This window comes from Plectropomus leopardus, chromosome 10 (genome assembly GCF_026936395.1).
Source record: "Plectropomus leopardus strain MGB_pleo_1.0 chromosome 10, ASM2693639v1, whole genome shotgun sequence".
In the NCBI taxonomy this organism is placed as follows: domain Eukaryota; kingdom Metazoa; phylum Chordata; class Actinopteri; order Perciformes; family Serranidae; genus Plectropomus; species Plectropomus leopardus.
The window spans coordinates 22,179,707-22,206,608 of record NC_142185.1 but is presented as its reverse complement, the minus strand read 5'-3'; the positions used below and the strand labels follow the sequence as shown (position 1 = coordinate 22,206,608).

At 39.4% G+C, this 26,902-nt stretch overlaps 1 protein-coding gene and 1 long non-coding RNA gene across 4 annotated transcripts in view; one reads left to right on the top strand and one right to left on the bottom strand.

Annotated features, from left to right (window-relative positions):
• The window catches only part of frmpd4 (FERM and PDZ domain containing 4), a 40,779-nt gene that overhangs the window by 3,063 nt on the left and 10,814 nt on the right, over positions 1-26,902 (bottom strand). For 2 of the 3 annotated variants that reach the window (XM_088083300.1, XM_088083301.1), the window contains exons 2-16: positions 22,494-22,610; positions 14,505-14,665; positions 12,337-12,457; positions 10,400-10,445; positions 9,487-9,591; positions 8,003-8,110; positions 7,456-7,587; positions 6,787-6,906; positions 5,813-5,949; positions 5,377-5,503; positions 4,285-4,374; positions 3,983-4,165; positions 3,682-3,805; positions 2,618-3,595; positions 216-1,424 (exon numbers count right to left, since the gene is read on the bottom strand). In XM_088083300.1, the coding sequence (XP_087939426.1) occupies positions 216-1,424; positions 2,618-3,595; positions 3,682-3,805; positions 3,983-4,165; positions 4,285-4,374; positions 5,377-5,503; positions 5,813-5,949; positions 6,787-6,906; positions 7,456-7,587; positions 8,003-8,110; positions 9,487-9,591; positions 10,400-10,445; positions 12,337-12,457; positions 14,505-14,665; positions 22,494-22,610 (3,758 nt within the window). The remainder of the gene's footprint in view (positions 1-215; positions 1,425-2,617; positions 3,596-3,681; positions 3,806-3,982; positions 4,166-4,284; positions 4,375-5,376; positions 5,504-5,812; positions 5,950-6,786; positions 6,907-7,455; positions 7,588-8,002; positions 8,111-9,486; positions 9,592-10,399; positions 10,446-12,336; positions 12,458-14,504; positions 14,666-22,493; positions 22,611-26,902) is intronic. The other variant, XM_088083302.1, reaches the window with a different exon arrangement.
• Positions 1-26,902, top strand: part of LOC121948801 (uncharacterized) — an 81,633-nt gene that overhangs the window by 52,709 nt on the left and 2,022 nt on the right. The window contains exons 4-5 of the long non-coding RNA XR_006106187.2: positions 14,408-14,685; positions 15,959-16,074. This is a non-coding gene — a long non-coding RNA (uncharacterized LOC121948801). The remainder of the gene's footprint in view (positions 1-14,407; positions 14,686-15,958; positions 16,075-26,902) is intronic.

Below are 26,902 nucleotides of genomic sequence, written 5' to 3'. Positions count from 1 at the left end.
AGACTCTTAGTCATGTTTTCCGATAAAACATATTTATGGCAACAAGCTAGATGAGAAAATGTTTGTTTTTGTTTTTGTAATATATGTTAACTGAACATTTAAAAAACATTTTCGTTAATATTTGCTTGCAGTGAGTGACTGAAGCAGATTTCCCTTTTCTTCCTTTCATGCACTCAGACACAAAAAAGAGGGAGCACCTTCCTGTTTAGTTTTACCTGTGGTTTCTTTTATCTTGGGCATCCGGTGACTGCCATCCCGTGTTATCCCGAACCCAGGCTCGGCACTTGTAGCCGCATGGATCTTCCTCAGCAGGGTGGGGTCCATTGGATGGCTAACCCTCCCCTGACCTGGGGCCCCATAAGCTTTCTCCTCGGCAGTAACATAACTCAGCCCCTTGAGCGAAGACTCGGACAGTACATGCATATTGTCTGTGGCACAAAGGGGAGAATCCATGGGAGTGACGCAGCTGCTGCTGCCTGTGCTACAACCAGCGTCTATAGAGGAACATTGTGAGCTCTGCAGAGAATGAACGCCTTCGCTCTGTATGGATGACATGCGCTTGCTCACGTGGCATTCATATAACCGTGTGACATCTTGCTCTGATGATGGAATCTTAATTTGCTGCTGCTCATTGTCCTGCGAAGCGGCATCTCCCTCTGTGAGGATGGGCCCTTTGGATGGCGAGAGGAGATGGGCATTTAACTGTTGGCTTCTTTCATCCAAATCCTGTTTCTCTCCCTTGACTGTCAACCTATCTGCGTGGGAAGCCTGTGAGTCATTCACACATTCTGGAGCGAGATTTTCTGCCATTTTGTTTGCCGGCACTCTCTGCTGCCATTTTTGATGCCTATCTTTAAAGTGAGTTCGCCCCAGATCAAGTTGATTCATGTAGTAAGAATCTCTCACAGTGAAAGCGTTATACTTCCCAACAAGATGGGGGGGTTCCTCTCTGACTGACTCGTGAGAAGTCATGTGAGATCTGTCGGAGGAATCACAGGTCTCTGCTTGGATTCTGCTCTCAGCCTCCCTCTGTTTCCCTCTCTGCCTGCTCATTACTGAGCCCATGTGCATTTTAGTGAAGTATTCACTGACTGATTTTATTTCCATTGTTTCCGGCTCCATCTCACCGCCATCTGAATGAAAAATCTGGGAGGAGGCGACTGCACATGATTTAGCCTCCTCATCCTGATGCTCCTGGGGGTTGTACTGCATAGCTCTCGCGCCACCAGCGCTACCTGCAGTGACCTCTGCCTTCTCCTCGTTCACAGCATGGTACCCTTCTGTCATGGCTGCGTGCATCCTCAGGTGGCTCTCCGAGTGTCTTTGAGCAGTGGCCAGCTCGGAGCTCTCAGTCATCTCAGAGGAATTTGTCTCGTTGCCAGAATCTGAGGAGTCTGGACTAAATGCTCGTGATATTTCTACACCTGTGTACCACAGAAAGACAAAAGACTTTGTTAACAACCTCGTCTGAGGCACATGAGAAACATCACAGATTAGGGAATGAGTCAAATGCATTAGATAGAAATGACAATGATTTTAAGAATGGGGGGGTGAAAAGGAGTGAAAGTAGTGATTACTTTGGAATTACACGGACAATTACGGAAACTAGAAAGTTACGTCATTTAAAATATTAGCCCCTTTTACACTGCCTGTTTGAGGCAGGAGTATTGCCCCCTCCCTGTTCTGTATAAAAAGGTACGATCACAGAATGGGGGGATAGAGTTGTTTTGCATTTAAGCCACCACAGGAAGCAGTAACAGTGCCAAAACAGTCTTAGTATTGATAGGACAGCTGGTAGGATGTGACTAAGGGCAGGATGGGTGTGATGTGTTGTTGACGTGTTATGTGTGTGACCCACTGTGGGAGATTTAAAAAGCAGCATGTAGTAATGAGCAGCTAACTGAAAGAAAAACAGCCGAGGTATATGTCCGCAAATTAAATAAACAATGAAGTCCAGGGCATCCTTATACTATGAGCAGAGGACGAGAGCAGCCCCCAAGTCACAGAGATGGTAAATGATTGTTATTGCCTTGTTATGCCATTGTTATCGATTATGAAGTGCTGCTGATGCGTATGCGATACGTCACACTAGACGTCAATGCTGTTGTGTTACACAACACACCCGTCATGCCTTGTTTACTCCCCCAGTGCCGGCATGTAGTCTAAAATTGCATACTGGAGTGGTATAATGCTACCAATGTTTGGGTCTGTGTAAAAATGCAAAGGAGGCATAAAGAAGGGACATAGTAGTGATATACCAGATCTCAGTAAAAAAAAGTACTAATGAGAGAGAATAAAGCCTTTAAATTAGCTTGCTATGGATTGATATTAAAATTATTTGTTCACGTTTTCAATATTAGCAACCAACATTTGATATTGTGCAGTGTGATATCAAGAAAACAAACAAAATGATCCACAAAACAACAATAAATCTTGACAAAATGAATGTAATGAACACAACTGTATGCTGAAATGAATGAAGAAATACTCACACAAATGGAAACATAGAACAAAATGGGCTTTATTGAAAAAAAAAATCAACAATGACAAATTAAAAGTGAATGGCTGGAACATGTGTGCTGTTAATGGATGAACGTAACAATAGTGTAAGGAGAACCTGTGCTACTCTCGGACTGTGCCGGACTCTGTTCCTCAGATGCAGCGAGGGCCTCGAGTGCCTGTAAGGTGGAGACTACAGCATCGTTTAGAGGCTCCCCATGGCCCTCTGCACCAAGGGTGGGCACTGAATCTATCAGAGACACTGGGATATCATTGCAGGCCCCCTGGGCCCGATTCCCAGCTCCCTGTTGCTCCTCCTCATCGGAGCTGTCTCTGAAGCCGGGAGGAGGAGCAGCAATGGCCAGGTTAAGAGAGTGCAGCAGTACGTCATTGTCCTCCTCATCATTACCCTCCGGCGGGGGAGGGAGGGAGGTCAAGTCGATGATGTCATCGCTGGACCCTGAGAGTGAGAGTAACATAGGCTTGTCAATGTCACTCATCACCATGTCCTCCTCACAGCTGATGTCGTCCTCGTCCTCTGCGTCATCTGTCGTCTCTGCATAGCAGATATCATGCAGCAGTGGCTCCTCGATGCACTCAGCAGGACCAAAGATTTTGGTGGAGTACGGATACTCATCCCCGTCTTCTATGGCATCCATCATCTTATAGTCCTCCTCGAGACGCCTGTACATGTGGCTGTGATTGTCTAGAATTTCTGGGCTCTCATCCATCAGTCTCTGGTAGCCCAGATTTTGGGGGTTTACACTGTCTAAAGGAGGATCTCCAAATATGAAGGAGACCTTTGCACTCCTGGAAGAGTCTTGGGGTTTGGGCCTGGGGACATTGAGGTAAGTTTGGGAGCAAGGGACTCTGCAGCACTCTACTCTCTCTGCCATGTGCATCGAGTGCTGGGGCTGGTGGATCTCGGTTATGTAGACTGGCTGGCCTTCAAATCTCCCGTGGTCAAGGTATTCACACTCAGGGTCAGAATAATCTTGGCTGCTCCTCTGGTTGTTTTTGTCTTCGAATCCTTTGTGGGGTGTGCTGTATGTACACTCAATGGCCTGGTAGGTCTGCTTTACTCTTACTGCATGGCCTGCAAAGAGGAACAAAAACATTAAACAGGTCTATTTCAACACAACATATTCCGCTGAGTCATCTTGTGATCATTTTCAGACGTACTTGTTTCTGTGTTTTTGGCCACATTGAAGATAGAGCGACGAGAGTCCACCAGTAATCTGTAGTAGCCAGCAGTCAAACAGGCCAGATTCATTGCATCCACAGACTCCATTAAGAGAGTGATGGGCTGTGAAAGAGGCAGATAAGCAGATGACGATGAGCATAAAATAAACAGGAAAGCAAGGCTGTAGAATGAATCTATAATGACTACTGAACAAACTCGCTGTTGTTTGGGTGAAGATAAAAAATATTCACAAAACCAGTAAGCACATGCATTCATTTAAAAAAAGAAGTGTTTGTTAACCTTCACATCCAGAACATGTAGTTCCACTCTAACCCTGTTCTCATCCTCTGTGTACATCTCAATGCGGTTGACATGACTGAAATCAGCCAGAAGTGCTACCAAGTTTGTTTTGGTGTTAATCACATGGCTGATGCCATACTTGGGCCCAACCAGCAATGTCACTTCTGTGTGTTTCTCGCCTTGCTGTAAAAGGGAAGAGAGAGTTAGCACATTTAAGCGCATGCAAATGAACACCATGTGAAATTGCATGTTTGTGTATCACATGCCGGTTGCATATAATGTGAGAAGATGGTTTAACTCACTATTAGTGTGGACTTAAACACCCGTCCTCCATACAGCCTCAAATCACTGAGATACTTCAGATAATGAACCTTCGCCTGCAGGGCAGTTAGCTGGAATGGAGAGAAACAAAGACACATGAAATAGGAGGAAATATAAGCTAAAATTATTTGTCAGTGGTATCAGCCCGAAATTAACATTTCTGCCAGTATGACAAGCCAATAAGATGATATTTATGTGACTTTAATGAGTTTAAATAGGTAAAATTTGCCCAGTTTTTGACTTGATTGTCTGAGGAAGCACATCATCCAAGTCTATTAAAGTGAAAGGAATTTTACAGTTTTGTTTATAATTTGTCACAAAAGAATAAATATGGCATGTTTTACATGTAACCTAAGTTAAAGTAGCTTTCTTGTTTAACCCAGTGAATGTGTAGCATTGTATTTTATGTCTGCATCTGCCACCTGTGAGCCATCATGATAAGAGTAATAGTGGTAGTAGGCGTAATATGTCAATTACACTTCAGTCAAGACTTGATTTTCTCTGCAATTTAGTGGAAAAATATGTGCATCTATCAGCAAATGGCTAAAATGATTTAGAAAATATAAAAATATATTAAGCTCTATTCAGATATAATTTCAGGTAGCTGGCATAAATGGAGGAAGAGACAGAATTCTGGGAGAAAATGACAGAAACACACGTGATGGTAAACAAAACATTGTCACACATCGGCACATTTCAGAGCTATGTTACGCTGTCACATATAGAAAATAAATTTGCCATTATGTAACAATACATAGATGGTTATCCAAGGAAGATTACGTAACAATTTCATTGAAAATGACCAAATTCCATGACTTTTCCAAAATGTTCATGATTTTTATGAATTCTATAACTTTTCCAGGCCTGGAACATGTGATTGTGAAATTCCATGACTTTCTCGGGTTTTCCATGACTGTAGGAACCTTGTGTTTAGCAGCAACCACCCAGCACCAGTATTTTTGTAACCCAACACTCCAGCAGATGGCAGTGAAGAGTCTTTTTAGATGTAGTGAAAGGCAAAGTGAGAGAGAGAGAAATGAAGGCAGAAAAAGGAAAGAGGTAGCTCACTCTACCTTTTTACCAGGCGGCACCAGGTTCTGGTTGGTTTTGAGGATGTGAGTGAGGGCTTTTTTGATGTTCTTCTCTTTCATGCTGGACAGCACTGCAGGAGGTAGGAACAGCGCCAGACCCCACTCCTTCCTGCAGACGCACAATTCATAAAGATTGGAGAAGGTCACTCGATCACTATGACAACAGTCAAGTCATCATTCTGGAACGAGTGATCGATTAACTTCACCTAGAGGTGGTACATTGACTAACTGACAGGGTACAATCAGAATTATTAACTAACCAGCCGGGATGTATCTCCTGGCATTGCAGTAGAACAATACTAGTGAGATCATTATTGTTTTATTGTCTGAGAGCATTCTGGGTTCATTAAAAAAACAACAAAATGACTGTAGTTATATTCCAGCCAGCATGACGCAGTGTGAAATCCAATCTACTTACTCGATATACTTGAGAGAAACTTTCTGGGACTGCTTGGTATTGATGGTTAGAATATACATTTGCAGGGCAGCCAGATGGAGCGCCGTGTCGTATTTCAGCTCTGACCCAAATCTCTCCAATACCACATCATTACAGCTCTGGAGGAGCCGGAGAGAGAGAGGACAGGAGGAGGTTACACTTCAGTTACCCTTCTTATCACGAAATGCAAGACAGCAACACACCTACAGCAACCATCTGTTTGCTGTAGGCCATTACTATCTGGTGAAGTCTCAGCTAGGTGCTAGTTCTTAGGTGTTGTCAGATTAGCATACTGTGATTCTTTTAAACTTTCGCCAAACTAAACTGCCTGAATTAAAGGGACAGATCACCTAAAAATCCAAGAGATATTTTTCCTGTTACCTGTAGTGTTATTTATCAATCTAAATTGTTAAGGTATGAGTTGCCGAGGGTTGAAGATATCGGGTGTAGAGATGTCTGCCTGCTCTCTAATATAATGGAACCAGATGGCACAGGTCTTGTGGTGCTCAAAATGGCAAAGAGGTACATTTGAAAAACTCAACAGCAATGTCTCTTTTCAGAAATCATGACCTGATTACTCCAGAGAATCCACAGTATTTGTTGTGAGCAGTTTTACACAGTTCCATGAGTAGGCGCACACTTCCTTTTGTGTGGTGCAGTTGGTGGGTGTAGTTTGGTAGAAAGAAAATAGTTCCTACATGAAACTGCTCACAACAAGGGCTGTGGATTATCTTGAGTAACCGGGTCATGATTTCTGGAAAGAGACATTGCTGTTGAGTTTTTTAAATGTATTTTTGGAGCTTTGAATACCAAAAGCCAACTGCCATTTAGAAAAAAGCCGGAAATTGAAAGATTGTAATTATGTGAGAAAACTCACATAATTACAATCTAGATTGATAAATATTGCAACAGGTAACTGTCCCTTTCAAGTGTTATCTGCATCTGCTGATAATTACCTGAACATAGAGGTACTCAAATGCTACTGCGTCTCTCCTAAGCAGGTCCACAGGATCCTTTGGGACAAAAGTGATGCGAAAAAAGCACTTCATCTTGTGTGACCCTGGCCTCTGTGTCACCTAGAGCACAAAGTCAAAAGATAATTCATTAGTCAAGTGTTTGCATCTGCAAACAGGGACAGTGCATTGCATGCAACATTTGATGTTAACTTCAATCATGGAGTCTGTCAGGACTAATACATGTTTTTAACAGTGATTCGAGGAATAGTTTGACATTTATAGAAATAAGCTTATTGGCTTTTTGGGGCCATGAGACTCTTCCAGGCACATCTGCAGATCACTTATGGACATGTGCTAGCTCTTTTGTTTAATCCGTACAAAAACCCAAATATAACTACAAGAGGTAATGATTTTCTTAAGAGACTATTACAGAAATGTATTGATCATCTTTAAGTCTCAGCAAGAATGTGAATAAGTATAGTTCTCTAAATTTTGAACTACTCCTTTAACATTTTTCAAACTGAACGAGAGCCTGTAGTTTTGCGCCGGCTGGTACCAAAATTCTTGACCGTATATGGAAGACAATTATGGTATCCTTCCTCTGTTTTGTCATCAAGACTATTATTTAACCCCCTCTCTGTTTATTGGCCCCAAAGAGAGCAGTCTTACCTGAGTTAGCATCTCCTGCTCATGCAGGAGCATGAGTTTGCTGGCAGACCCCTCAGCTCTTTGCTCCAGCATCAGAGAGAAGTGCTCGATGCTCTTAATGGATAGCTTCTCTTGCAGGGTCAAGATGACGTCCTTTCACACAAAGTCATAGTTAATACAATATGAGAACCATGCAGACGCAGCAGCTTCCTCGTGCTCAGCTTGGTGCCAAAACCATAAATCATTTTCACGGCTGAACACACGCAAATACATGAACTGAACATACAATCAGAAGTTTAAGTGAAATAGAAATTGAAAAAAAAAATAAATAAAGGAAATGTGAAGTGCTGACCAAGTTCTCCCTGCTGCAGTTGATTAGGTTTAAAATGCTTTTTGTTTTAGTAATAGTTTCAGTTCAGATGAGGTCCCAAAGGCCATAACAAAGAGAAGAGTTTGCACTTTATAATGTGAAGTGCAACCGTGAATAACATTCAACATTTAAGCTGAGCATCACTTTAGATTACGCAACTGCATTTCATAGTGAAGCAAAGTTCTTTCCGGCACCTACCTTAATGGATGTGCTGCTGTCAAATTTAAATGATTTAGTCTGCCCGTTCTCCAGGTACACCTTCAGAACATTTGGCATAAAGAGAAGGGAGTTGTCCTTCACCGTTTCCTGAGGAGGAAATAAGAATCGTTTGATCAACAAATCCAACTTTTTCTAATTAAAAGATGTTTATATTCTGGAGTTAAAGTACATGGGATGAAAACTCTTTAATTAGAGGACCCCTGGGAGAAAATTATTGTACATTCAAGAACTCAATTTGGAAGTAACTGAGGATTGAATGCAAAATAAAAAGAAATAGTTTCTACATTTTGAGGAAATACAATTATTTGCTTTCTTACTGGAATGAGAGGATTGATAAACTGTCATGTCTCATGTTTAATGTCGTAGAGCAAAACGTGAAAGTCTCTTAAGCTTGTGTTAACCACAGACCTTCTTACCAAAAATCAATTCAAAAAAACCCACTGACTTTGAGATGAGGGAAGCAGGAGTGCTAAAATGCTAACTCACACCCTTTGGCTATTATCAGGCAAGCAGGAGAGTGGTATCAATTTTTTCCCCCAAATGCCAAACTATTTCTTATACCATTTACGTTTCCACATTTAATTGAATTTCCATGACATTTTTTCATTTTTCATTCACAAGTGGTAGTGAAAGTAATACAAACCTACACATACAGTACAGTACAGTACAGTCTGTTTACATGGATCAGGGTTTTGAAATACTTTGTTTGTGTGTTTGAGCATATAAATAGCATATTCCATTTATGAGAAACCTGAATATCGTCAATGTCAGGCACAAACCTTGTATCTCCACATTTCACTATTTTCTTTTTTTTCATGAATTAATTCTATTGGTCCCCCTCTCCGTCTATCAGTGGATTTTACCATTTCTTAACCACTGAAATGTATTTAAAAAAGCTTATTAAAAGCCTATCTCTATTGAAACATTTTACAAACACAGTGTTTTTGTGCCTGACAGTAGCGATATGCTAGCTGGAATACTCTGAAAGAAACTGGGGTGTATACGCAGAATGTAAATAACTGAATTTCCCGAATATGATCATAACTGTGATAAGCCTCATAAACTGGTTATTCGTGTGCATGTTACCACACTCACTTATGCATCTTCTTTAATAATCGCTGTCTGGCTTTAAGTACGGTCCTGTCCTTTTTGGTCAGAGGACATGGCCGTCTGATAGTCCCCTCACTTTATGGTTGCTCTGTAAAAAGCCTCCAACAAATCAGAGAAGCTCTCTTTGAGTGTCCCTCTTTTTCTGTACCCCCATCCTCTTTATTTCATCCCAGCGATAAAAAGAAGTAAGAGGTCATCTAGTTCTTGGTCATGCATGTCTCAATTTTACCTTTGGTGATTTCTGATATTTTCACTCTGCTACGTGCCTGCTGTTATAGTGCAAGTCTGCCGCTGTCATCTCTTGTTCAGAGCCTTGATGTGTACAGAATGAATCAGTGTCTAGTGTGACTTACAGGGACCTGGCCATTGATGATGACCTCTTCAGCGAAGCGGACTTTTACAGGATTAGTCTTTAACTTGGCCTTTTTGGCTGCGCTGATGAATGCCGATTTGGGTGACTTTTAGAGAGAAAGAAGAAGAAGAAAAAAACAAATTTAAAGGACAATCAGTTGCTTTAGAGATGAGTCATGTATTTTATCAGCAGCACACAATTCAAGGGCATGTTCTCTTCCTGAAACATGACAACCTCTCATTTCTCCACTCAGAGCTGATGCAATAAGGGAGGCTCTGTGTGAGGGCATGAGAGGGAGGACAACCTCACTGTCTTAGTGCCATTGATACTGCAAAGAAGCGGTAGAAGCAGATGGTAAACTGAGCAACATTATTAATTGAAGTGCACAAAGAATGGATTTATTTATTTCTTTTTTAAACACTATAATTACTGTTAGGATGTACAGAAAATTATCAGATGGCACCACTAAAGAAACAGCATATATGTTGTTTTCTGTGAGCACGCACTCATGATTTGATCTATTTTTGGAGTGAATTCAAGCATAAATCACATTTCCACTGACTTATTATGTGAACTGTAAACAAAGGCTGAATATATGCTCCTGGCACTGCGTGTTCACAACCATCTGGCGCTCCGTGACTCTGGTAAATGTTGATGTGGCAGGTTCGTCTGAGGTCTTGAGAGGATCTGATGCTACAACATGAGAAGACTTGGAAAGACTGCAGTGATTGGTCTCCCTTTGAGTTAGCGGGGCTGTAATACTCAGTTAAGGCATCACTGATACAGTGCCAGCACAAACATATGGCATGATTAATGACTTGCTTTCATGGAGTCAACAAAATAATCAGCTCCAAACACACAAATAGCCTTTTGGAATGTACTCCGTTTCATTCATAGAGGACAGGGAAACTTACTGGGTACGGCTGAACAACGCTCAACAATATGGACTCCTTGCAGCTCCTGCAAAACGCACAAAAGAAAACATTTAAGAATAATTTCTGACAAAAGATTGAAACAAAAGAAAATAAGCAATAAAATGTGGTTAAGGGAAATCAGTTTTCCTCCAGTTATTTTTAGGACATATCACATCATGGCGGACGGTGGCACGAGGAACATCGTGTTCCAGTGATGCTCCTGGCAGCCCTGTCTTGCCTCCATAGTGCAGAGTTTTACTGCAGAGACCGAGCCCATTCAAGGCCACAGGAGCAGTGAAGGAGTGGCCACAGGGGCACTTTCCCCCTGTGCTAATGTAGTGTTTACAGACTGCCGCACAGGTCACACGAGGACCAAACGCTCACAGCCAGCCACTCAGCCGTGTCAGTGATATTAATTTAATGAGATGCATGAAAAAACATCAACACCAGAATACAGCTCAATCTTGGTGAATGGCTACAATAATATACTTTATCTGTCCAGCTGAAATATTTGGTTTTATAGCAGTTCAAATTGAATTTTTAAAAAAGAAAAGCTATTCTTGACAGAAAGTTAAGGTATCTTTTGCGAGTCTGTGGTTATATACTATATGTCCATAAATTTAAAGCTATGAGAGGTGGTTTGATTATTCATAGAGTTAAAATGTACTTAAGTGTTGACATCCCTTGAAAGTTTTCATGATTTATTGTTCTACAGCACTGAATCACAGGCAGTTTAATGTTTCTTTTTGACACTAAAATATTCTTGTATCCATCCTCTGACTTGTGCTTTCATCACCTGATTACTGAGTAGTTTGGAGTGGTCGTTTGTTGTCATAGTGCACTTTACAATACTGTGTTTATTTATTAAACACTTGATTGAAACTGCCTGACTGCACACGTTTAACTAATTATGTGATTTCTAAAGCCAATTGGCTGCACCATGGATGATTTACATATTTTTCTGACATTTAGGTCTTTTAATCCTTTAAGATCACATCCCTGGACATTTTGTGCACCAATTCAACAGTGCTAAAAATAAGTTTTTCTATTGTTATATAAAATTACAATAATGTTTCCTTCCTGTTAAACAAAATATGACATGTGCTTACACAAGCTAGTACAAACCAATTTTAACCAATAATATAATAAAATCTGCCCATCAATTAGTCTGCAACTTTTGGTTGCACAGGGCTATGATAAAGTCAGCTAGCATCAGCATGGTACATCAGTGTATCTTTGTTTCGTGATTATGTTTATTTTCACTTGAGAAAAGTGTTATCTCTTCACAGCTCCAGACTGTGTGCAAGACATTTTACAGCAAACTACTTCAGCAACGGATACTACCATCCCATAAGCTAAAACTATTAGATCTGCTGTAGGTCCATATCCATCTTAACGGTCCAGTCATATGTGAAAGATTTGATTTAAATCCCTTTTTTAACTGTACACTGATGAAATATTCAATTTCACTGGGAAACATAAAGCTTAAGACACTCTAACTTTAGTTTCACTGGGACATTGAATCTTTCTTTCTGTTGATCATACCAGTAAGAGTAAATACAATTCAAAGAATATTATCAGTAAACGCAGAAATAATAGTACTAATAACAGAATTAAACTTTATACTATACTACTACCACTATATACTATAAATAAAAAAAAGATAAACTGAAATGATGAATTAAAATAAAAATAGACATCACATAAAAGCAAGTCTATAAAAATGGGTTTGAAGAAGGGATTTAAAAGACGTCACTGATTCTGCCAGCCTTATCTCAGTCATCAGTGTCAAAAAAAATAATCTCCCTTGATTGATTCATTTTTGTCAGACAACAAAACAAGAAAACTTCCATATGTGAATACTATGGGTGAATACTTTTTATAGGCACTTTACAAATATCAACAACAGGTTCAACAGCAGGCAAATGACATCTCACCTTAGTGTGTTGTCATACCTGACAAGGTCAATAACCCTCTCCCTGGGTGCTGAGCTGACCGGCTCATCATTAATCATGATGATCTCGTCTCCTGGGATCAGCTTGCCTTCTGATGGACCCCCTGAGACACACACCAAACAAGAGTTAAAGTCCCGCTTTAACATAGTTTTCCCACATAAAAAGTTAACAACAACATTAAAAAACCATGAAAAGAGGCCAGAAGTAGAAACTTAGAAAATCTGGATCTGGCCTCTGCCCCGCCCACTACAGCTGCTTATGGTAGGTTGTGCTGTCTTAGGCTACTAGCTCCAGGATGACTGATGAAAGAGCAGCACACATCAAGATGGCTTACTCTAGCATTAGAGGAAACATCTAAGAGATTCAGCCAACATGCTGGATTTCCCTAGACTGACTGTCTTGGAAGGGTGTTGAGGATACAGAGTTTGTTATTTTAATTACTTTATCAAAGTAATGTAATTTACAACATGTGATTAATTTGATGACTTTTCCAACAAATGGGAAATAAAACTGGGAAATAAACATGAAAAATGTATGGAAATAGGCTATGCCAAACGAAAGCATTCCTGCATTCCCAACAGGTGTGCTGTTTTTCTGGACACTCTTTTTCTCGCAGGATCCAGGTCGAGGCAGAGAGGGTCATGGTTACGCTCATGGGCCACACCTAGGCCCAGTGTGGTTCATGACAGTACAGGGTACTAACTTGTAACAGACTTCCTCTACCCTCGCCACTGTTTTTGTTTTACGAAAGACATTTCCACACACCCGTACATGCATATACGACCGATTACTGACATACACGTTAAATTTGTTCTTTATTGCTACTTTTTGTAAATAACTATACTTTTTATTATTTGTAAACTGGTCTGGTCTGTCGTCTTTGTTGCAGCCTCTGAGCCAGGTTTTAAGAACGTTAACTGACGTTCTTTGAATAGCGTCAAGTCTAAGCTACATGCAATGTTAGCAACATCTGTAGTTTTTTTTTTTTTTTAGAAATGTAGCTGAATTGATGCAGTACTGCACTGCTTGATTTTGAGTCTGTATGTAGTCAGGGATGTCCTTAATTAAAAAGTATCATTTATTGACAGGATATTTTCCCCAGCAATTAAAAAAATCAAAGAATAAAAGTAATATAATCTAATCAATTTTATCTATGTATGTATTTGTATGTACTCTGTGTTAACACCTTATTTTAAACAGAAGACATAGTAATGTGTGTATCCTGGGCCATTTCAAAGCATGTACTATAAAGGTTGGAATAAGCATGCACTCTAACTTTAGCGACAGCTAGTTTGACCATGGTGATGTGAGTGACAGTTTGCTTTTACTCAGTCAGCTCCTGTACTTCTTTTGGTTACGCACCAAAATTGGCCAGCAGCGGACGTATCAGAATGTTCAGTGTAAATGTTCATATTTTAATTGTTGTGTTTTAGCTTGTAGGATAACTGCCAGTGGCTGACACAGTGCTGATGGTTGTGAAACATACAGTAATAGCTGCTACAATGGGGTTTTGGTAGATAGTGGAAGGAAGCTCCAGGATTTAGTTTACATCCAAAAACTTCTGTCACTATTGTGACAGAAGTCCACACAAGTCTACTCTGTGCTCAAGTCTGTCCTTCCACTGATATACATTTCCTATTTTAAACAGCATTTGGCTGTCAGATTCGTGACGTATCAAATTTAGCTTGCCCAGTGTAGGTTACGTTTGAATCTCAGATTTTAGGAAAGAGCACAGACACCCCCCCTCAGTAGAGGAATGTGAAAATATTTCTCTGAAAACAAACTTTGAACAGATACAAGTCCATATAGTTAAAGTCAGACATTTTAGGAGAAATAAACATAAGACCAAAAAAAAACCATTTAGTTGAGAGGATCTTTAAGTGGTACAAACTGTGCACAGTCATGCCATTTGTCTTGATTTTCTTGCTTTCCTGTCTTGTGTCTCGGGGCTCTAATGAATGCTTACTCATTGAGCACAGTTAAAATCAATGAATCATCAACGTAAACTACAGGCTGACTGGATTTTCTTCTCTCCTTTCTGGCTACTTTTTAGGAGGATTTCATCCGCTTCGGGGAATGTGTTGATAATGGCCATGGATCAGATGAGTCACTGTTGTATTAGAGCTCGCTTTGCAGCTGGGGCACTTTACCTGGTGTGACTGAGCGGACCACCACAGGTTTCTCACTGCCTGCCACAAATCCAAAGCCAAGCACTGGGTCTCGTCTCATTTCCACCTTCCGGGGTGCTGGTGGCACAAACTTGTCCCCGTCCAGACGAACCTCCTCCAGGGAGCTGCTCTGGGATACGTGGCTGTGAGCAGGAAAAAAAAGGTTATTTCCTGTTTTAGTCATCACTGCTGCTTGTTTTTGTTACATTGTAAAGCACTGATGTACACAGCATCGTAAAGCTAGTGTATCAGGGGAAACAGAAATGTAAAATTTTTCATCTTCATGAATTTTAATATCACAAGAATATGACAACAGCATTGCTAAAGTTTCCTGTTTTGAAAATGTGTTCAGTTATATGAATGAAAGATTTTATTTTGAATACTGGCAAAAGTAATGGAAGGAAAGGAAAGGAAGGAAAATCAATGTGATTTGAATTTTGAGTATTCATGAGCTTGAATGTGCAATGATTTCGACTGCAGCTGAAACAATAATCATTTAATCAATTAACAGAAATGTAAACAACAGCTACAACAGCCTTGTAAACGTTTGGCAAGTTTGTTTACAACACCTCCATGACAATGCACAGAACTGACTGTAAACCATCAAAACGCCACGTGTCACAGGCTACAGAAGAAACCCCAAATGAGACACATATTCCAAAAGCATTGCAAACATGTCAAAAGAATGCTCCTAAAACCCAATAAATACTGGTTAAGTCCACATCTCTTAATCAGAAAAAATGCTTAATTCATAAAAAGGACTAATTCAGAATATCCAAACAGAATACGCTGTTTACATGATGCACATCGTGTTCAGAAAAAATGTTTTATTTGGAATAATAGTGAAATATAAGGGCACCTTTTAACATGTTCAGTGTTTTTAAAAGCGATTTTTTATTTAAGTCCAAACTTTTTTGGTTAGAACTTCTTCACGGTGATGATTTATTGTTTGTCTCTATTTGATATATTGTAAATTGGTTTTTGATTGTTCGTCGGACAAAACAAGACATTTAAAACTTCACCCTATGCCCCTGGGCCTAGTGTTGGGTATATGTGACAATTTTCTGACATTTTATAGACCAAATTATATGTTGATCAACTGAGGGAAAAAAAAATTGCAAATTCGTTGATAGAGGAAAATGATCACTAGTTTCAGCTCTAATCAAAAACTTGCATGCTGAAATAGCACAACCACTAATGAGAATCACATTCAAGGGAAAATTTCTGAAGACAAGATGCAAGATATTGTCTTGAAATACAGAACTAGTGCAGTGCTGTAAAAATAGATCATGTGGGCGATGGTAATCAAGCTCCAATGTTTTTATTCTCACATTGCAGATATCCACTGTGTGCTTTAGCAAGGAGCAGTTACAGCTCTTTGTAGTACTCACACTGTTACCTGTTATAGAATACGCTTCTGCCTTGTCTCACTACAGGTATGATGTGGACTGCGTGCAGGTGAAACCTCCCGACTGCCTGAGTTTGAGAGTTGCTATCTTGATGACTGTGAGAATCCTGCCATCAATCACTGGCTGAAAACCAACCCTGTCCGGTTTGTACCTTATTTGACGATTTTCCTCAGCTACCCTGATCAATGCATTTTTCTTCATCCTTGTAACACAGTTTTATCCCTTTATGCGCTCAAAAGACAAGGCACAAACTGTGTGTAGCATTCACATATTCTGTGATTAGAGTTTTTTACAGCATTTCTCCACTTTCTCTGGCTGCAAAGGCAGCAGCAGCAGCAGCTCCGTATGGTGCCAACAATGTTGGTTAATTAAAGCCGTGGGCAGACAGTGTGTAATTCACAGTTACTCTTGACACATGTACTATTCACCACTAAATACTGACAATTAATCTTTCATGGCACAAAGACACAGAAAGATCTGTCAATTGCAATCCCGATACTACGAAAAAGAAAAACATGTTCAACAAGATGTTCAAAGCAAAGCGATTGTCAACTGAGATTTTCAAGGAGGATTCAACGATTCTCTCCCGGAGCTACAAACCATAAAAAAAAAATTTGGTCTGGCGTTAGGATGTAAAATGCAGCTGCTAAACAGATAACGAAAGACAGCAGGAAGTGAGAGAATGCTTACATCAGTCTCATCAATTTCTTTTTGTGGTAATATCAGTCCTGAACCTGAGGTGAACCCTTTTTCGTGGTGCTCTTTTCAGGGAACTAAGACATGAAATAAAAGAGATGTTTTATGTATAAACCAGAAGCTTAGCCCTTTAGTAATCTTAATCCAGAAGAATATTAGACAAAGTAAAATATATATTACAACCGGTCTGTAAACATTGACTTTACCAGCCAGTTCTAGTTAAACATGGCCTTTACTGTTTGAAGTGGGGTTAGAAGGGTCTAAAAAACGTAGCTACAGTGGGGAACAGACCACCTAAATCTTAATCAACGTATGTCAAACAATATAAACCTAAGCCAATGTTTTCTATTCAAGTTGAACAAGATCTTAATCTACTGAGGGTAAAACAATAACATTTTCCATCTCCCATCAGCTTAACATACAAATATTCTGATGGCTGATGTTCTCTTTAATTTGGAGAGCTGTTGCTATAACACGTTCTTGAAGATTTCTCAGAATTAAGACGTTTCACACACAAGTCAGACTTCCTGTTTCCTGTTACAAGGACCATGTTTTTATCCCTCCTCCCACACCCTTGTTTTGCTGTATATGCTTTTGTCATGCAAAAGGTAGACAAAACTACTTGAATTTATATTAGCATTGTGTCTTAAAGGAGCTTTAAATGGCTTTTTAAGCATATCTATTACCCCTTTCCCTCCAAAATTAGCGCATGCACGCATGCATGGTTTTTTAAGCACGGGTAAACCACTTTTGTGTGTGTTTTGTTTGTTTTGTTGGTGTCTATGAGATGTCACAGACAGGCAGGAGAACAGGTAAACAGTAGACAGCAGCAGGAACAGAGGTCTTTGAAAACTTTGGAGATGGCTTAGCTTGCTGATAACAGTGTTAAATATTGTAATGGTGCTGATGTAACGCTGCTCACAGCGTTAACCTGGGGGAAGGACCAGAGGGCAGGCGATACACTTTCAGTTAGCTAGCCAGTGGGACACAGTCACAGGGACTCGCGTACAAGTGCAGCACACACCAGATTTTTTTTTCTCATGTGGCATCATTCTGATTTTTTCATAGTGTAGCCACCAAATTTTGATTTTTTCCAATTAGATGTGGGCAACTTTTACATATGATCTTAAATCTTATACAAATCGGATCACTCGCCATGCGACCCCACTGAGAACGGTCATAATACAAATCCTGTGTTTTTCTGCGCCATACTTCACTGTACAGGAGCATATCTGTCATCATATAGTGTTGGCGCAGTCCGATGAAACTACAGAAAGGCTGTGTGAGGTGTACTCCTGCTGAGAGCTGCCCATTATTCCAACAGCCCATATTTCCGAATCCCCAACAGTCCGAAAAATGTCCCATTTCTAAAACTATAGCACATGGCCAATAAGTACGGTGATAGTATGACACGCCACTCTGCCTCTGATTGGCTAGCATTGACTTTTGTGTTCCTTCACCTTTTCACCTTCATTCTCTACATATGAGCAGCAAATCATTCAGGAGTTGAATGTTTCACTGTCATTCAATTTTTGCCCCGAAATACTTGTCTTTAAAATGTGACATTTTTTCATTGTTGTCCTAATGCGCGTGCATGTGAAGTTTTTGTTTGCTAATGAAAACAGAGATCCGTTCACAGTGACATCATTCAGTGCAACTTTAAACAGGAATGTGGACAGTCGGAAGAAAAATCAGATCTAGGGAAAATATCGGGCTTGCACATGAAGCCCTGGAGTGAGAACACAGCCTATATCCTAGCAAGTAATTGTTTGATGCTATGTTAATGCTCTGAATGTCGAATATAGCTTATTTTAAAAGAAACAAAATCATCTTCATGGAAAAGTGTCTCTGTTTTAACAGTAGGAATTGTGTCTTAGTGTTATCAAAGAATCCAGTAGATATTGTGCATAATCTGACCAATCTTGTTTTGAACAATGCGATTACAGAGCGGCATCATGTAAGTATGGACAAAACAGAGTAGAAAATATAAGGCAAATGAAAGAAAGGCATATAAGTAACACGTAGTGACAAAGAGTTAAATTTCAACATTCCATTTAAAAATTGATTGATTAATTGGCCAAATGAACAGAAGCCTCTAGTTTCACAGTGGCGCTGTACAGCAGGCTGGCGTTGGTATGTGCAGAGCCTGCAGTAACAAAACTAAAAAGATGGAGCTAATTGAAAATAATGAGCTGAGTAGGTCATCCCCGAGGTCACTGAAAGAGAAACACTCATTCAGTCATCTTAAAAACAAGAAAATGTGTTTGTGTCAAGTAAGTTTAAAATAGTTAATTTTCCACTGGCAACTTATTTAGCAAATTCCCATGGGTTAAAAATAACAATGAACCCTGAAATGTGTTATTAAATTCTTCCGACATGAAAGCAACAGGGGATGTGTTCTATTTAACAGAACTGTATAAAACTTTGAGGGTGGAAACTGGCAATAACATGTACAGACTTAGTAGATAAATTTAAAAACTAAGCCTTAGCACTAGTTTTCTAACTTTTTTATTTCAATATTACTGTTTTCGACTTTACAATAGGATCGGTACGATAAAGGGGAACCAGAGAATTTCCAGGTTATAACGGAGAATAGGCAAATGTTAAGAAAACACCCAGCGTGGTAATGTGCCAGCTAGGGATGCATGATTTATCAGCCGTCAAAGGCGGCAGCAAACTAACTATCGTCAAGTCAGCTGACCCACCTTATTTTTCCCTAATAATGCCACATAAAAAAACAAGTGTGTTAAAATTGGCAGGGTGGAGCTAGTTAACATGAGTTGTTAGCAGCCAAAGGCAAAAACTAACTGTAAAACTAAGTTACATTACGATGCGTCCAAGCTCTACTCAGTATAAATGAGTACTGAGGGGATGTAAATTATTACATTATCATTATGCATTAAATGTAACTTTCATTTATTTAGTCATTTATTTATTGAAAAGGATCCTCGTTAGTTATTGCCAATGACACCAGCTGATCTACCTGGGGTCCAAAATCCAGTACATCATATTTATATCAGTAATCTTGTAAAATGTAGAAACTTGAATAAGTATAGTTGTTTGAAGGAAAAATGTGTTGATGTTTTCACTGCAGTATAAGATAATAATAATGATAATAATAATAATGTTTATTTGTATAGCACTTATCAAAACCAATGTTACAAAGTGCTTTATACATAAAATCCCAATAAAACACACAAAAAGAAAAATTAAACAAACTAAGAGTAACACTACTAAGAGTACACTAAGAATGAAAACAGACCTAAAAAATGTAAAGAGATATTATAGTAATGCCTTTCTATAAAATATTTTTAAATAAAGTTATTTAAAAGAAAATACTTTAATAGATATTAATCAGGGAAATATGATATATTAGAGTTAATAGACTTTTGAAGCAGTTATTTAAAAATTGTTTTTATGTGAAAGAAGGTTATATTAAACATTGGTTCATTAATGTGTATGATTGAATTTGTTATTTCTTTATACACTGTCACAAAAGTGGGAATAAGTAACAACAAAAATAAAATAAACAACAACAATAAAAACACCGGAATTGGCCAAATAGCTATTTTTAATATGGGTATCGCCATTGGCCGTTACTACCAGTTGAAGAAAGAGGCCAAAGTATCGAATGCATTATTAATTTGTGTATTTAATAACCCTTTTTACAAACTGCTTTTTAATTGTATCATTTAAGTGCAACAGGCAATTCAATCAGCCAAAGTGTTTTCTTAATCTGATTAAAATAAAACATTCAAGTACATAATTGTTTCCATGGCTCACTCAAGCCTCTATACAATAGAGACAGCAGCACTTATCTTACCTTGTTTCTTTAAAAATAATACAATTGATTGTAATGTCTCTTAAAACAACACACTTTGTCCTCATCCTTCTCATCCTTGTGTTTACTGAAGTATTTTGACATTCATTAATTGACAACTCATAACAACAATGATTGCACAATGATCTCTTGTCACTTTACATCTCTGAAAGTCCTTCTGTGATACATTTACTTTGGATTTATGTGTCAGTTTCATCTCTTTAAAATGACAAACTCAACAGATTGTGCACAAATCTAAACCATATGGACCTGTGCATTCAGGAAGAGTACTGTCTCCTCCCCTGCACGGCCACCTGCTAAACATGGCTGGATTCCCATTGTGCAGACAGCCATGCATCTAATGGTCTCTAATCATACTCATTAGCTGTAGCTCCACACCGCTCTATACAGCAGTCAGAAGTCGCACAGTGAAGCTATACAGTTAACAAGATGAACAGAAACAAGTTGAATAGAACTGCTGGCCTGACTTTCATTTTACAAAGACTATTTTCACTCATTTTTTTCTTGAAGCATATTTTGGACAAAGTGGAGTAAGCTCATTACCAAAAGCAATATCCTGTTACTCTTGTTCCGAAAGGCTGCTTTGACACTGCTCACAACTTGTTGGTGCTGAGGTTGTTATATTTGTTCAACCTTTTTTTAAATTCTGCATTCACAGCTAGTTTATATGGCCTTTTTTTTTGCTGTGTCACTCTTCCTCTAAGGGGACTGGCTGCTGTGAATTTTCTAAAATGAAAATGCAGCTTTTTTGTGGTTTAATGAAGTCAGTTTAAGTACTGATGGAACTACAGTTCATTTCTGTTTGACATGTTTTTACACTGTGAAACAAAACTGCCATGCTGCCATCTCATGCCCAGAAGTCTCTATTGAATCAATATTTATCTACTCTGTTGAAGATAGTCACGGAAGTTTCTAAACTACATTACATATATGTTAAATACTGTGTCCCACAGTGTAAATATTAAATAGCTACTGCTTTATTCATGTGCTCCTGTCACGCCGACTAGACATGTGTTCCACTGAGAAATACAACAATTTAGTATCAGCCCCCCCGGAGCCTTGACAAACTCGGATGGCCACGGACAGTCACCGAAACGGACATTTGATTATTCATGAGTCTCCCTCAAATTTAGAAAAGCTAAAGCTGGAGCCAAAACAGCCTCCATGATCTGCCTCATCCAGACACACTCTGCATCCAGCACTTTCAGCGCTCCTTAGTTCTTATATAACTCCTCTGACATCACGCTTCTCATGCTATAACCCATGTGTGACAAGTGCTCACCTCCTATTCCATAAACCATGCAAATACGCAGATGTTTTTTTGTACAAAGATGCATCTACCCTGCACGTTGTTGCATTAAAATGTCAAATGAGAAGAAGTGATCTCATGAGCAAATAAAAGGAGCAAACACTGAGCAAAAGCAGTCACAATCTAGTATGCACAGGGGTTCATGAATGCAGCAGTATTTTTAGATCTAGTATGAATGCATGTTACACATCTCTGCTAACAAAAAGCCCAGCCGAATCAAGAGAAACAAGCAAATACTCACTTGTTATATTAGAACATGTGCACACAAACATAGAAAGAGAGCAGAATGTCTTTTTACTTGCCTGCACAGATATCCACAAGTGCCAATTACCAGGGATCAATTACACTGATGACACTACAGCTCAGCATCCTCTGGGGAACGTGCAGCCCTCTCAGATCAAAACAAGTCCCTGCACAGGTGAATTTCTTTCTTGGCGGCAGCGCACACACACGCACACTCTCAAAAGCCCTCTTCTGCATTTGGGAGACTGCATGAGGAGTGTTGTGGGTGTGTGAGAGTGTGAGAGAGAGTGAGAGTAGGCAGGGGCAGAGTGTGCGCAGCAGTGGAGGGAACAGAGAATCAGTATTCTGAACGCACAGATGGAGACAGTGTGGAGGCAGTGACGTGGCTAGAATAATCACAGGTTGGCAAAGCGTCTGAAACATCTGGGACGGAGAGAGCTCCCCCTCTGTTTCTTTAAACACAGGGCACTTACTTGATGTAGCAGTCACGCCCCTCTCTATTGGTGCCCATGTCCCATCCATTGGGGGGTCCCTGCGAAGCACTCCAGGTCCCTGAAGGGGGCGGCCAGCCTGAGGATTTGGTCCTGTGGCTGCAGAGGAAGAAAGGGAGGAGAAATCAGGCATAGATCGTAAAACAGATAATCTAGCTCCATAAGAATTTCAAAATTGTTGAGATATTTAAATCATAATAGAAAGAAATGTGGCCTGATATGAAGCATTTCAGCCCGAGTGATGAGAGAATTGTCTGATTCCAGCGTGATAAACAATGTTCCACAGTTCACTCAGTGAATACAAATCAAATTAATTACGTAAGCTAGACACACAGGCGGAGTTGTCATGCCTCACTCTTGTGCTTTGAGAGGCATGAAATTGGTTTTATTTCTAGATGTCAGCACATTCCTTATAAAAAAAAAAGAGCCCAGGGGAATTTTCTGATAAAGTGGCTATTTGATTTCCTCATTGCCAAGATTTGACAAACTTTATCATCATTTACAAAACAATGTATTTCAGTCTATTGTGTGAAAGACTGTGTGTGACTAAATCTAAATTTCATCTGATTTTCTGATTTCACCAACAAAACACAATTCTGCGTTGCCTTGTCCCTGTGCTACAAGTTGGCGGATATTCAGAAGAACTGTAATTGGTTAAAATGTTTTCATGTGTCTTTTTGTCTGCAGCCCCCCCTCCTTGTCTTCCCTTTATCTCTGTCTTTGTGTCTGCACACTGGTGATGCTATGAAAGCGGTGGCAGTAAGTTATGTCACTTCAAAGGCTTGTCTGCCGTGTAACAGGGCTCTTCGCATTCATTATTCAAAGCTCCTCTTTCTTCCCCTCTAAATGTTTCCCCAGTTACTGTACCGATGATAATAAATTGTATGCGGGGCGCTTGTTATCTGCATGGGTGTGTGTGTGTGTGTGTTAGTTTGGGTGTGCCCTTGTCTGTCTGCATGGGTGCACGTGCCTGTTTCATGAGGTATGAATAAAATATCGCCAACTCATCAACACAATGTATAAGCTGAGGAAAAAGTTGCAAAATATTCCAAAGCCGTGCAAGAGTTAGGCACAAAATAAAGCAACCTGAGCTGAAGTGTATTCTGGGGTCACTTCAACTAATCAACAAAACACAACTAAGTGCAACTGGATGCATTAAATCATAACTAATTCATATAATAGCTGAAAATGGTGCTTTTCTTTTGTGCGTTTGGGCTCTAAACACAGGAAGCAATCTTTCTTTCCCAATACAGTGGTGTGTTTGGGGGATATTACTGTTTCCACATGGATATGGATTTATTTGACCCACAGTACATTAGCTGGGAGCAGGCCTCCATGGTGTATATTTAGAACACATTTCCTGCAGCTCAAATGATGTGTGCACACAACTGGATACTGTCTGACACTTTTGGAGCCATGTTCACCTCATTGACGAGTCCTACTTGCACCCTCCATTTCAGCCTCTGGGGTTAAAGCTAGCAGACATGTTAACACGAGCAGATGTGGCACATTTTAGTAAGAGATGTAATGTTTCAAAGGTCAAAGAATTGTATCATATGAATATCATTTTGTACAATTCTGCAGGATTACACCTTTGGCAGTGACATTTCTCCAAAGGTCTGCAACACAATAAGGCTTATTGTACTTACAGTTCCAGACGCTGTGCCTTCAAAACATGTTTCTGAGCTGAAAGATAGTTCCCCAAAATCCATTTTCTGTCTCTCAGCCACAATGTCTCTGTATTAACGACACAGTCATAGATACTGTGATCTTTGATTTCTTTTGTCTGCAGGTGGGAGGTGCATTATGCTATTGAGTCGTAGCACTCCAGCTTTACAGAGAGGCTGAAAAGGTTCACCCACTGCTGGTCAGTGAAACTGATCTTCCTCAGCTAGCATTAATAAATTATGCCTGCACAGTCACATTGGACTAAGTAATCGAGCGCCAAGTGGGCAAGCCATGCTGCACAATTCATGAACAGTTACCCAAGAGTCAGAGGGAGGACAATTAGGACAAGAGGCTGGAGGCAAATGTAATTTCTCTCAGGACAAATCACACTAAAACAACATAGTCAGTTCTTTGTATATCTGTGTGGATTTACTATCCAGTAGCAACCAAAACATACTCTTTGACAGCCATTACCAACAGAAGGAAAAATGAGTCATAGTTTATAAAAATCAATAAAGGACACTACTACATGAAAGCCTGAGCCTTTGCTACCACAGCAACTAACATCAAGGTTGTACCATTTAAATCTGAAGACCACAGCGCGATTTCATATAAAGACTTTATTGTGTACATCTACCTTCAGAGCTTTATTAAACCTTTGCAACCTGGAAAGGATCTGTTTTCTCGTGCCGCCTTTTATATGCATTTAATCGGATGTGCAAATTGGTTTAATATCTCTTGAAAACATGGCTACAAAGGCAATGAGTTTCTTGTCAAGTGATGCCCCACAAGTTGCAAGAAATCAGGAGAACAAGACAAGAAAATGATCTTAAAAATTAGTTTTAAAAGAAGTTAATAATAATAATGTCCAGAAACCTTTACTACTACTACTACTACTACTACTACTACTAATAATAATAATAATAATAATAATAATAATGATAATAATAATAATAATAATGATGATAATAACAATAATAATAATATTAATAATAGTTATTATTATTATTATTATTATTATTGATTTTATTTCATTTTATCTATACATTTATATAATTAATTAAATGTTTATTTTTTATTTATTTACCTTTTAAAAAAATTTTGGTTTTGGTGCTAAATTTTAGTGAATTGTGCATGTTTTTGAAAGAAATAAAGCTAATTTGCTCAGGTTTCATAGATTTAAGATAACCAGTGGCAAGACTCTGCCATCCAAATTTATCAGTAACTAAACTTTGAAAGATAATGAGTTTAATTCTACTGTCTGTGTGATGGGGACAAGATCACTTTTCAGTCCGTCATTAAAATTGCATGAACAATGTGATCCTTGCTTTATCACAGTAGTTCACTTTCCCTTTCATCTCTCTGAATACAAGCTGGTTGGAAAGAAGCATTCTGGTGTGTTATGCAGCCTGAAATCCTGCTAATGTAGGGAGTAACTATGCATTATAGACAAGCCGCAGCTAAGAAGAGCACATTCCAACACAGACACTCAAGTCAGTCTGAATAATTTACACGGACAGTCTCCATGAGGGCCAGCTATATGAAACCACACTCTCACATGCCTGCAATTAGGCATATTGAGAATTAAACAAGTGTAATTTTTCATGAGTGATTCAGAAAGTTATTTCCTCTGAGAAGAGTTTGCGTCAATGACTCCCATTTGCACGCAGGAGCAACATTTTTAGTGACATTTATGGGCTCATTGCCAGAGGACCAAACTCTGTATCTCCTTGCTGGTTCTTGCGACTTTCCCTGCATGCACTGGGAGAGAGACAGGGACAATATTTGCAAAAAAATAAACGCTGTGATACTTACACATTTTGTTCAGCAAGGTAATTGCCACAAATGAACACCACTTAAAGGATTTATAAAGCCTTAACGCCTAAAGTACAAAACTTATTGCTTGGTTAAAATGAACTACACCACCTCTGCGAGGCTGTAAAGCCATGTTTGGAGTTATTTGGTGTGATGATGTTCTGTAGTCTTATTTAACCACTTGTTAGCAACTGCCTTTTTGAAGACACATTAAACCCTCAGAGTTTGCGAGTGGGGTATTTACTGATGGATTTTGTGTTGCAGAACAAAATGTGAAAACATCTTCAGCCTGTGTTAACCAGACCTTATTCAAGGCGTCTTACCTACAACCCATTCAAAAAAACTATTGACACTCAAGTGCGAACAGATTTTTTAGATGCAGTCTCATTGGATCTAACAATGTGTCTATAATATCAGACTTAGATTAAATGCCTTTAAAGATCTTTTCACGATGATGTGAACCAAATTTAAGACAAATGGCAGGTCATCTTTTTCATATTAAAGCATTGCAGCTAAATACTTGTACAGAAGATATTCAGTGGTCCCATGCAGAGGTAGATTTTATGTATGAGTATGGTTATGAGAGTGTCACACTTTGTCAGGTCATGTTTTTGTTTATTTTTTCATTTTGTCAGTTTCCTCTTTAGTTATGTTTTGTTAATCTCTGTGTCTTATTTTTTCAGATCCCCAAGTCCTGTCACGTTTCCCTCCTGTGTGATTACCTGCCCTGCCTCTAATTTGTTTCACCTGTGTCTGATTGCCACACCTGTGTCTAGTTATCTCCCCCTCCCCTTGTTTATATAAGCTCTGTGTTTCCTTCCTCCTGTGCCAGTTCGTCTCTGTCCTGTGCAGCAGGTGTTCCAGCTGTACTTCCTTGTTAGCTTTCTTGTACCTGTCTGACTGGACTG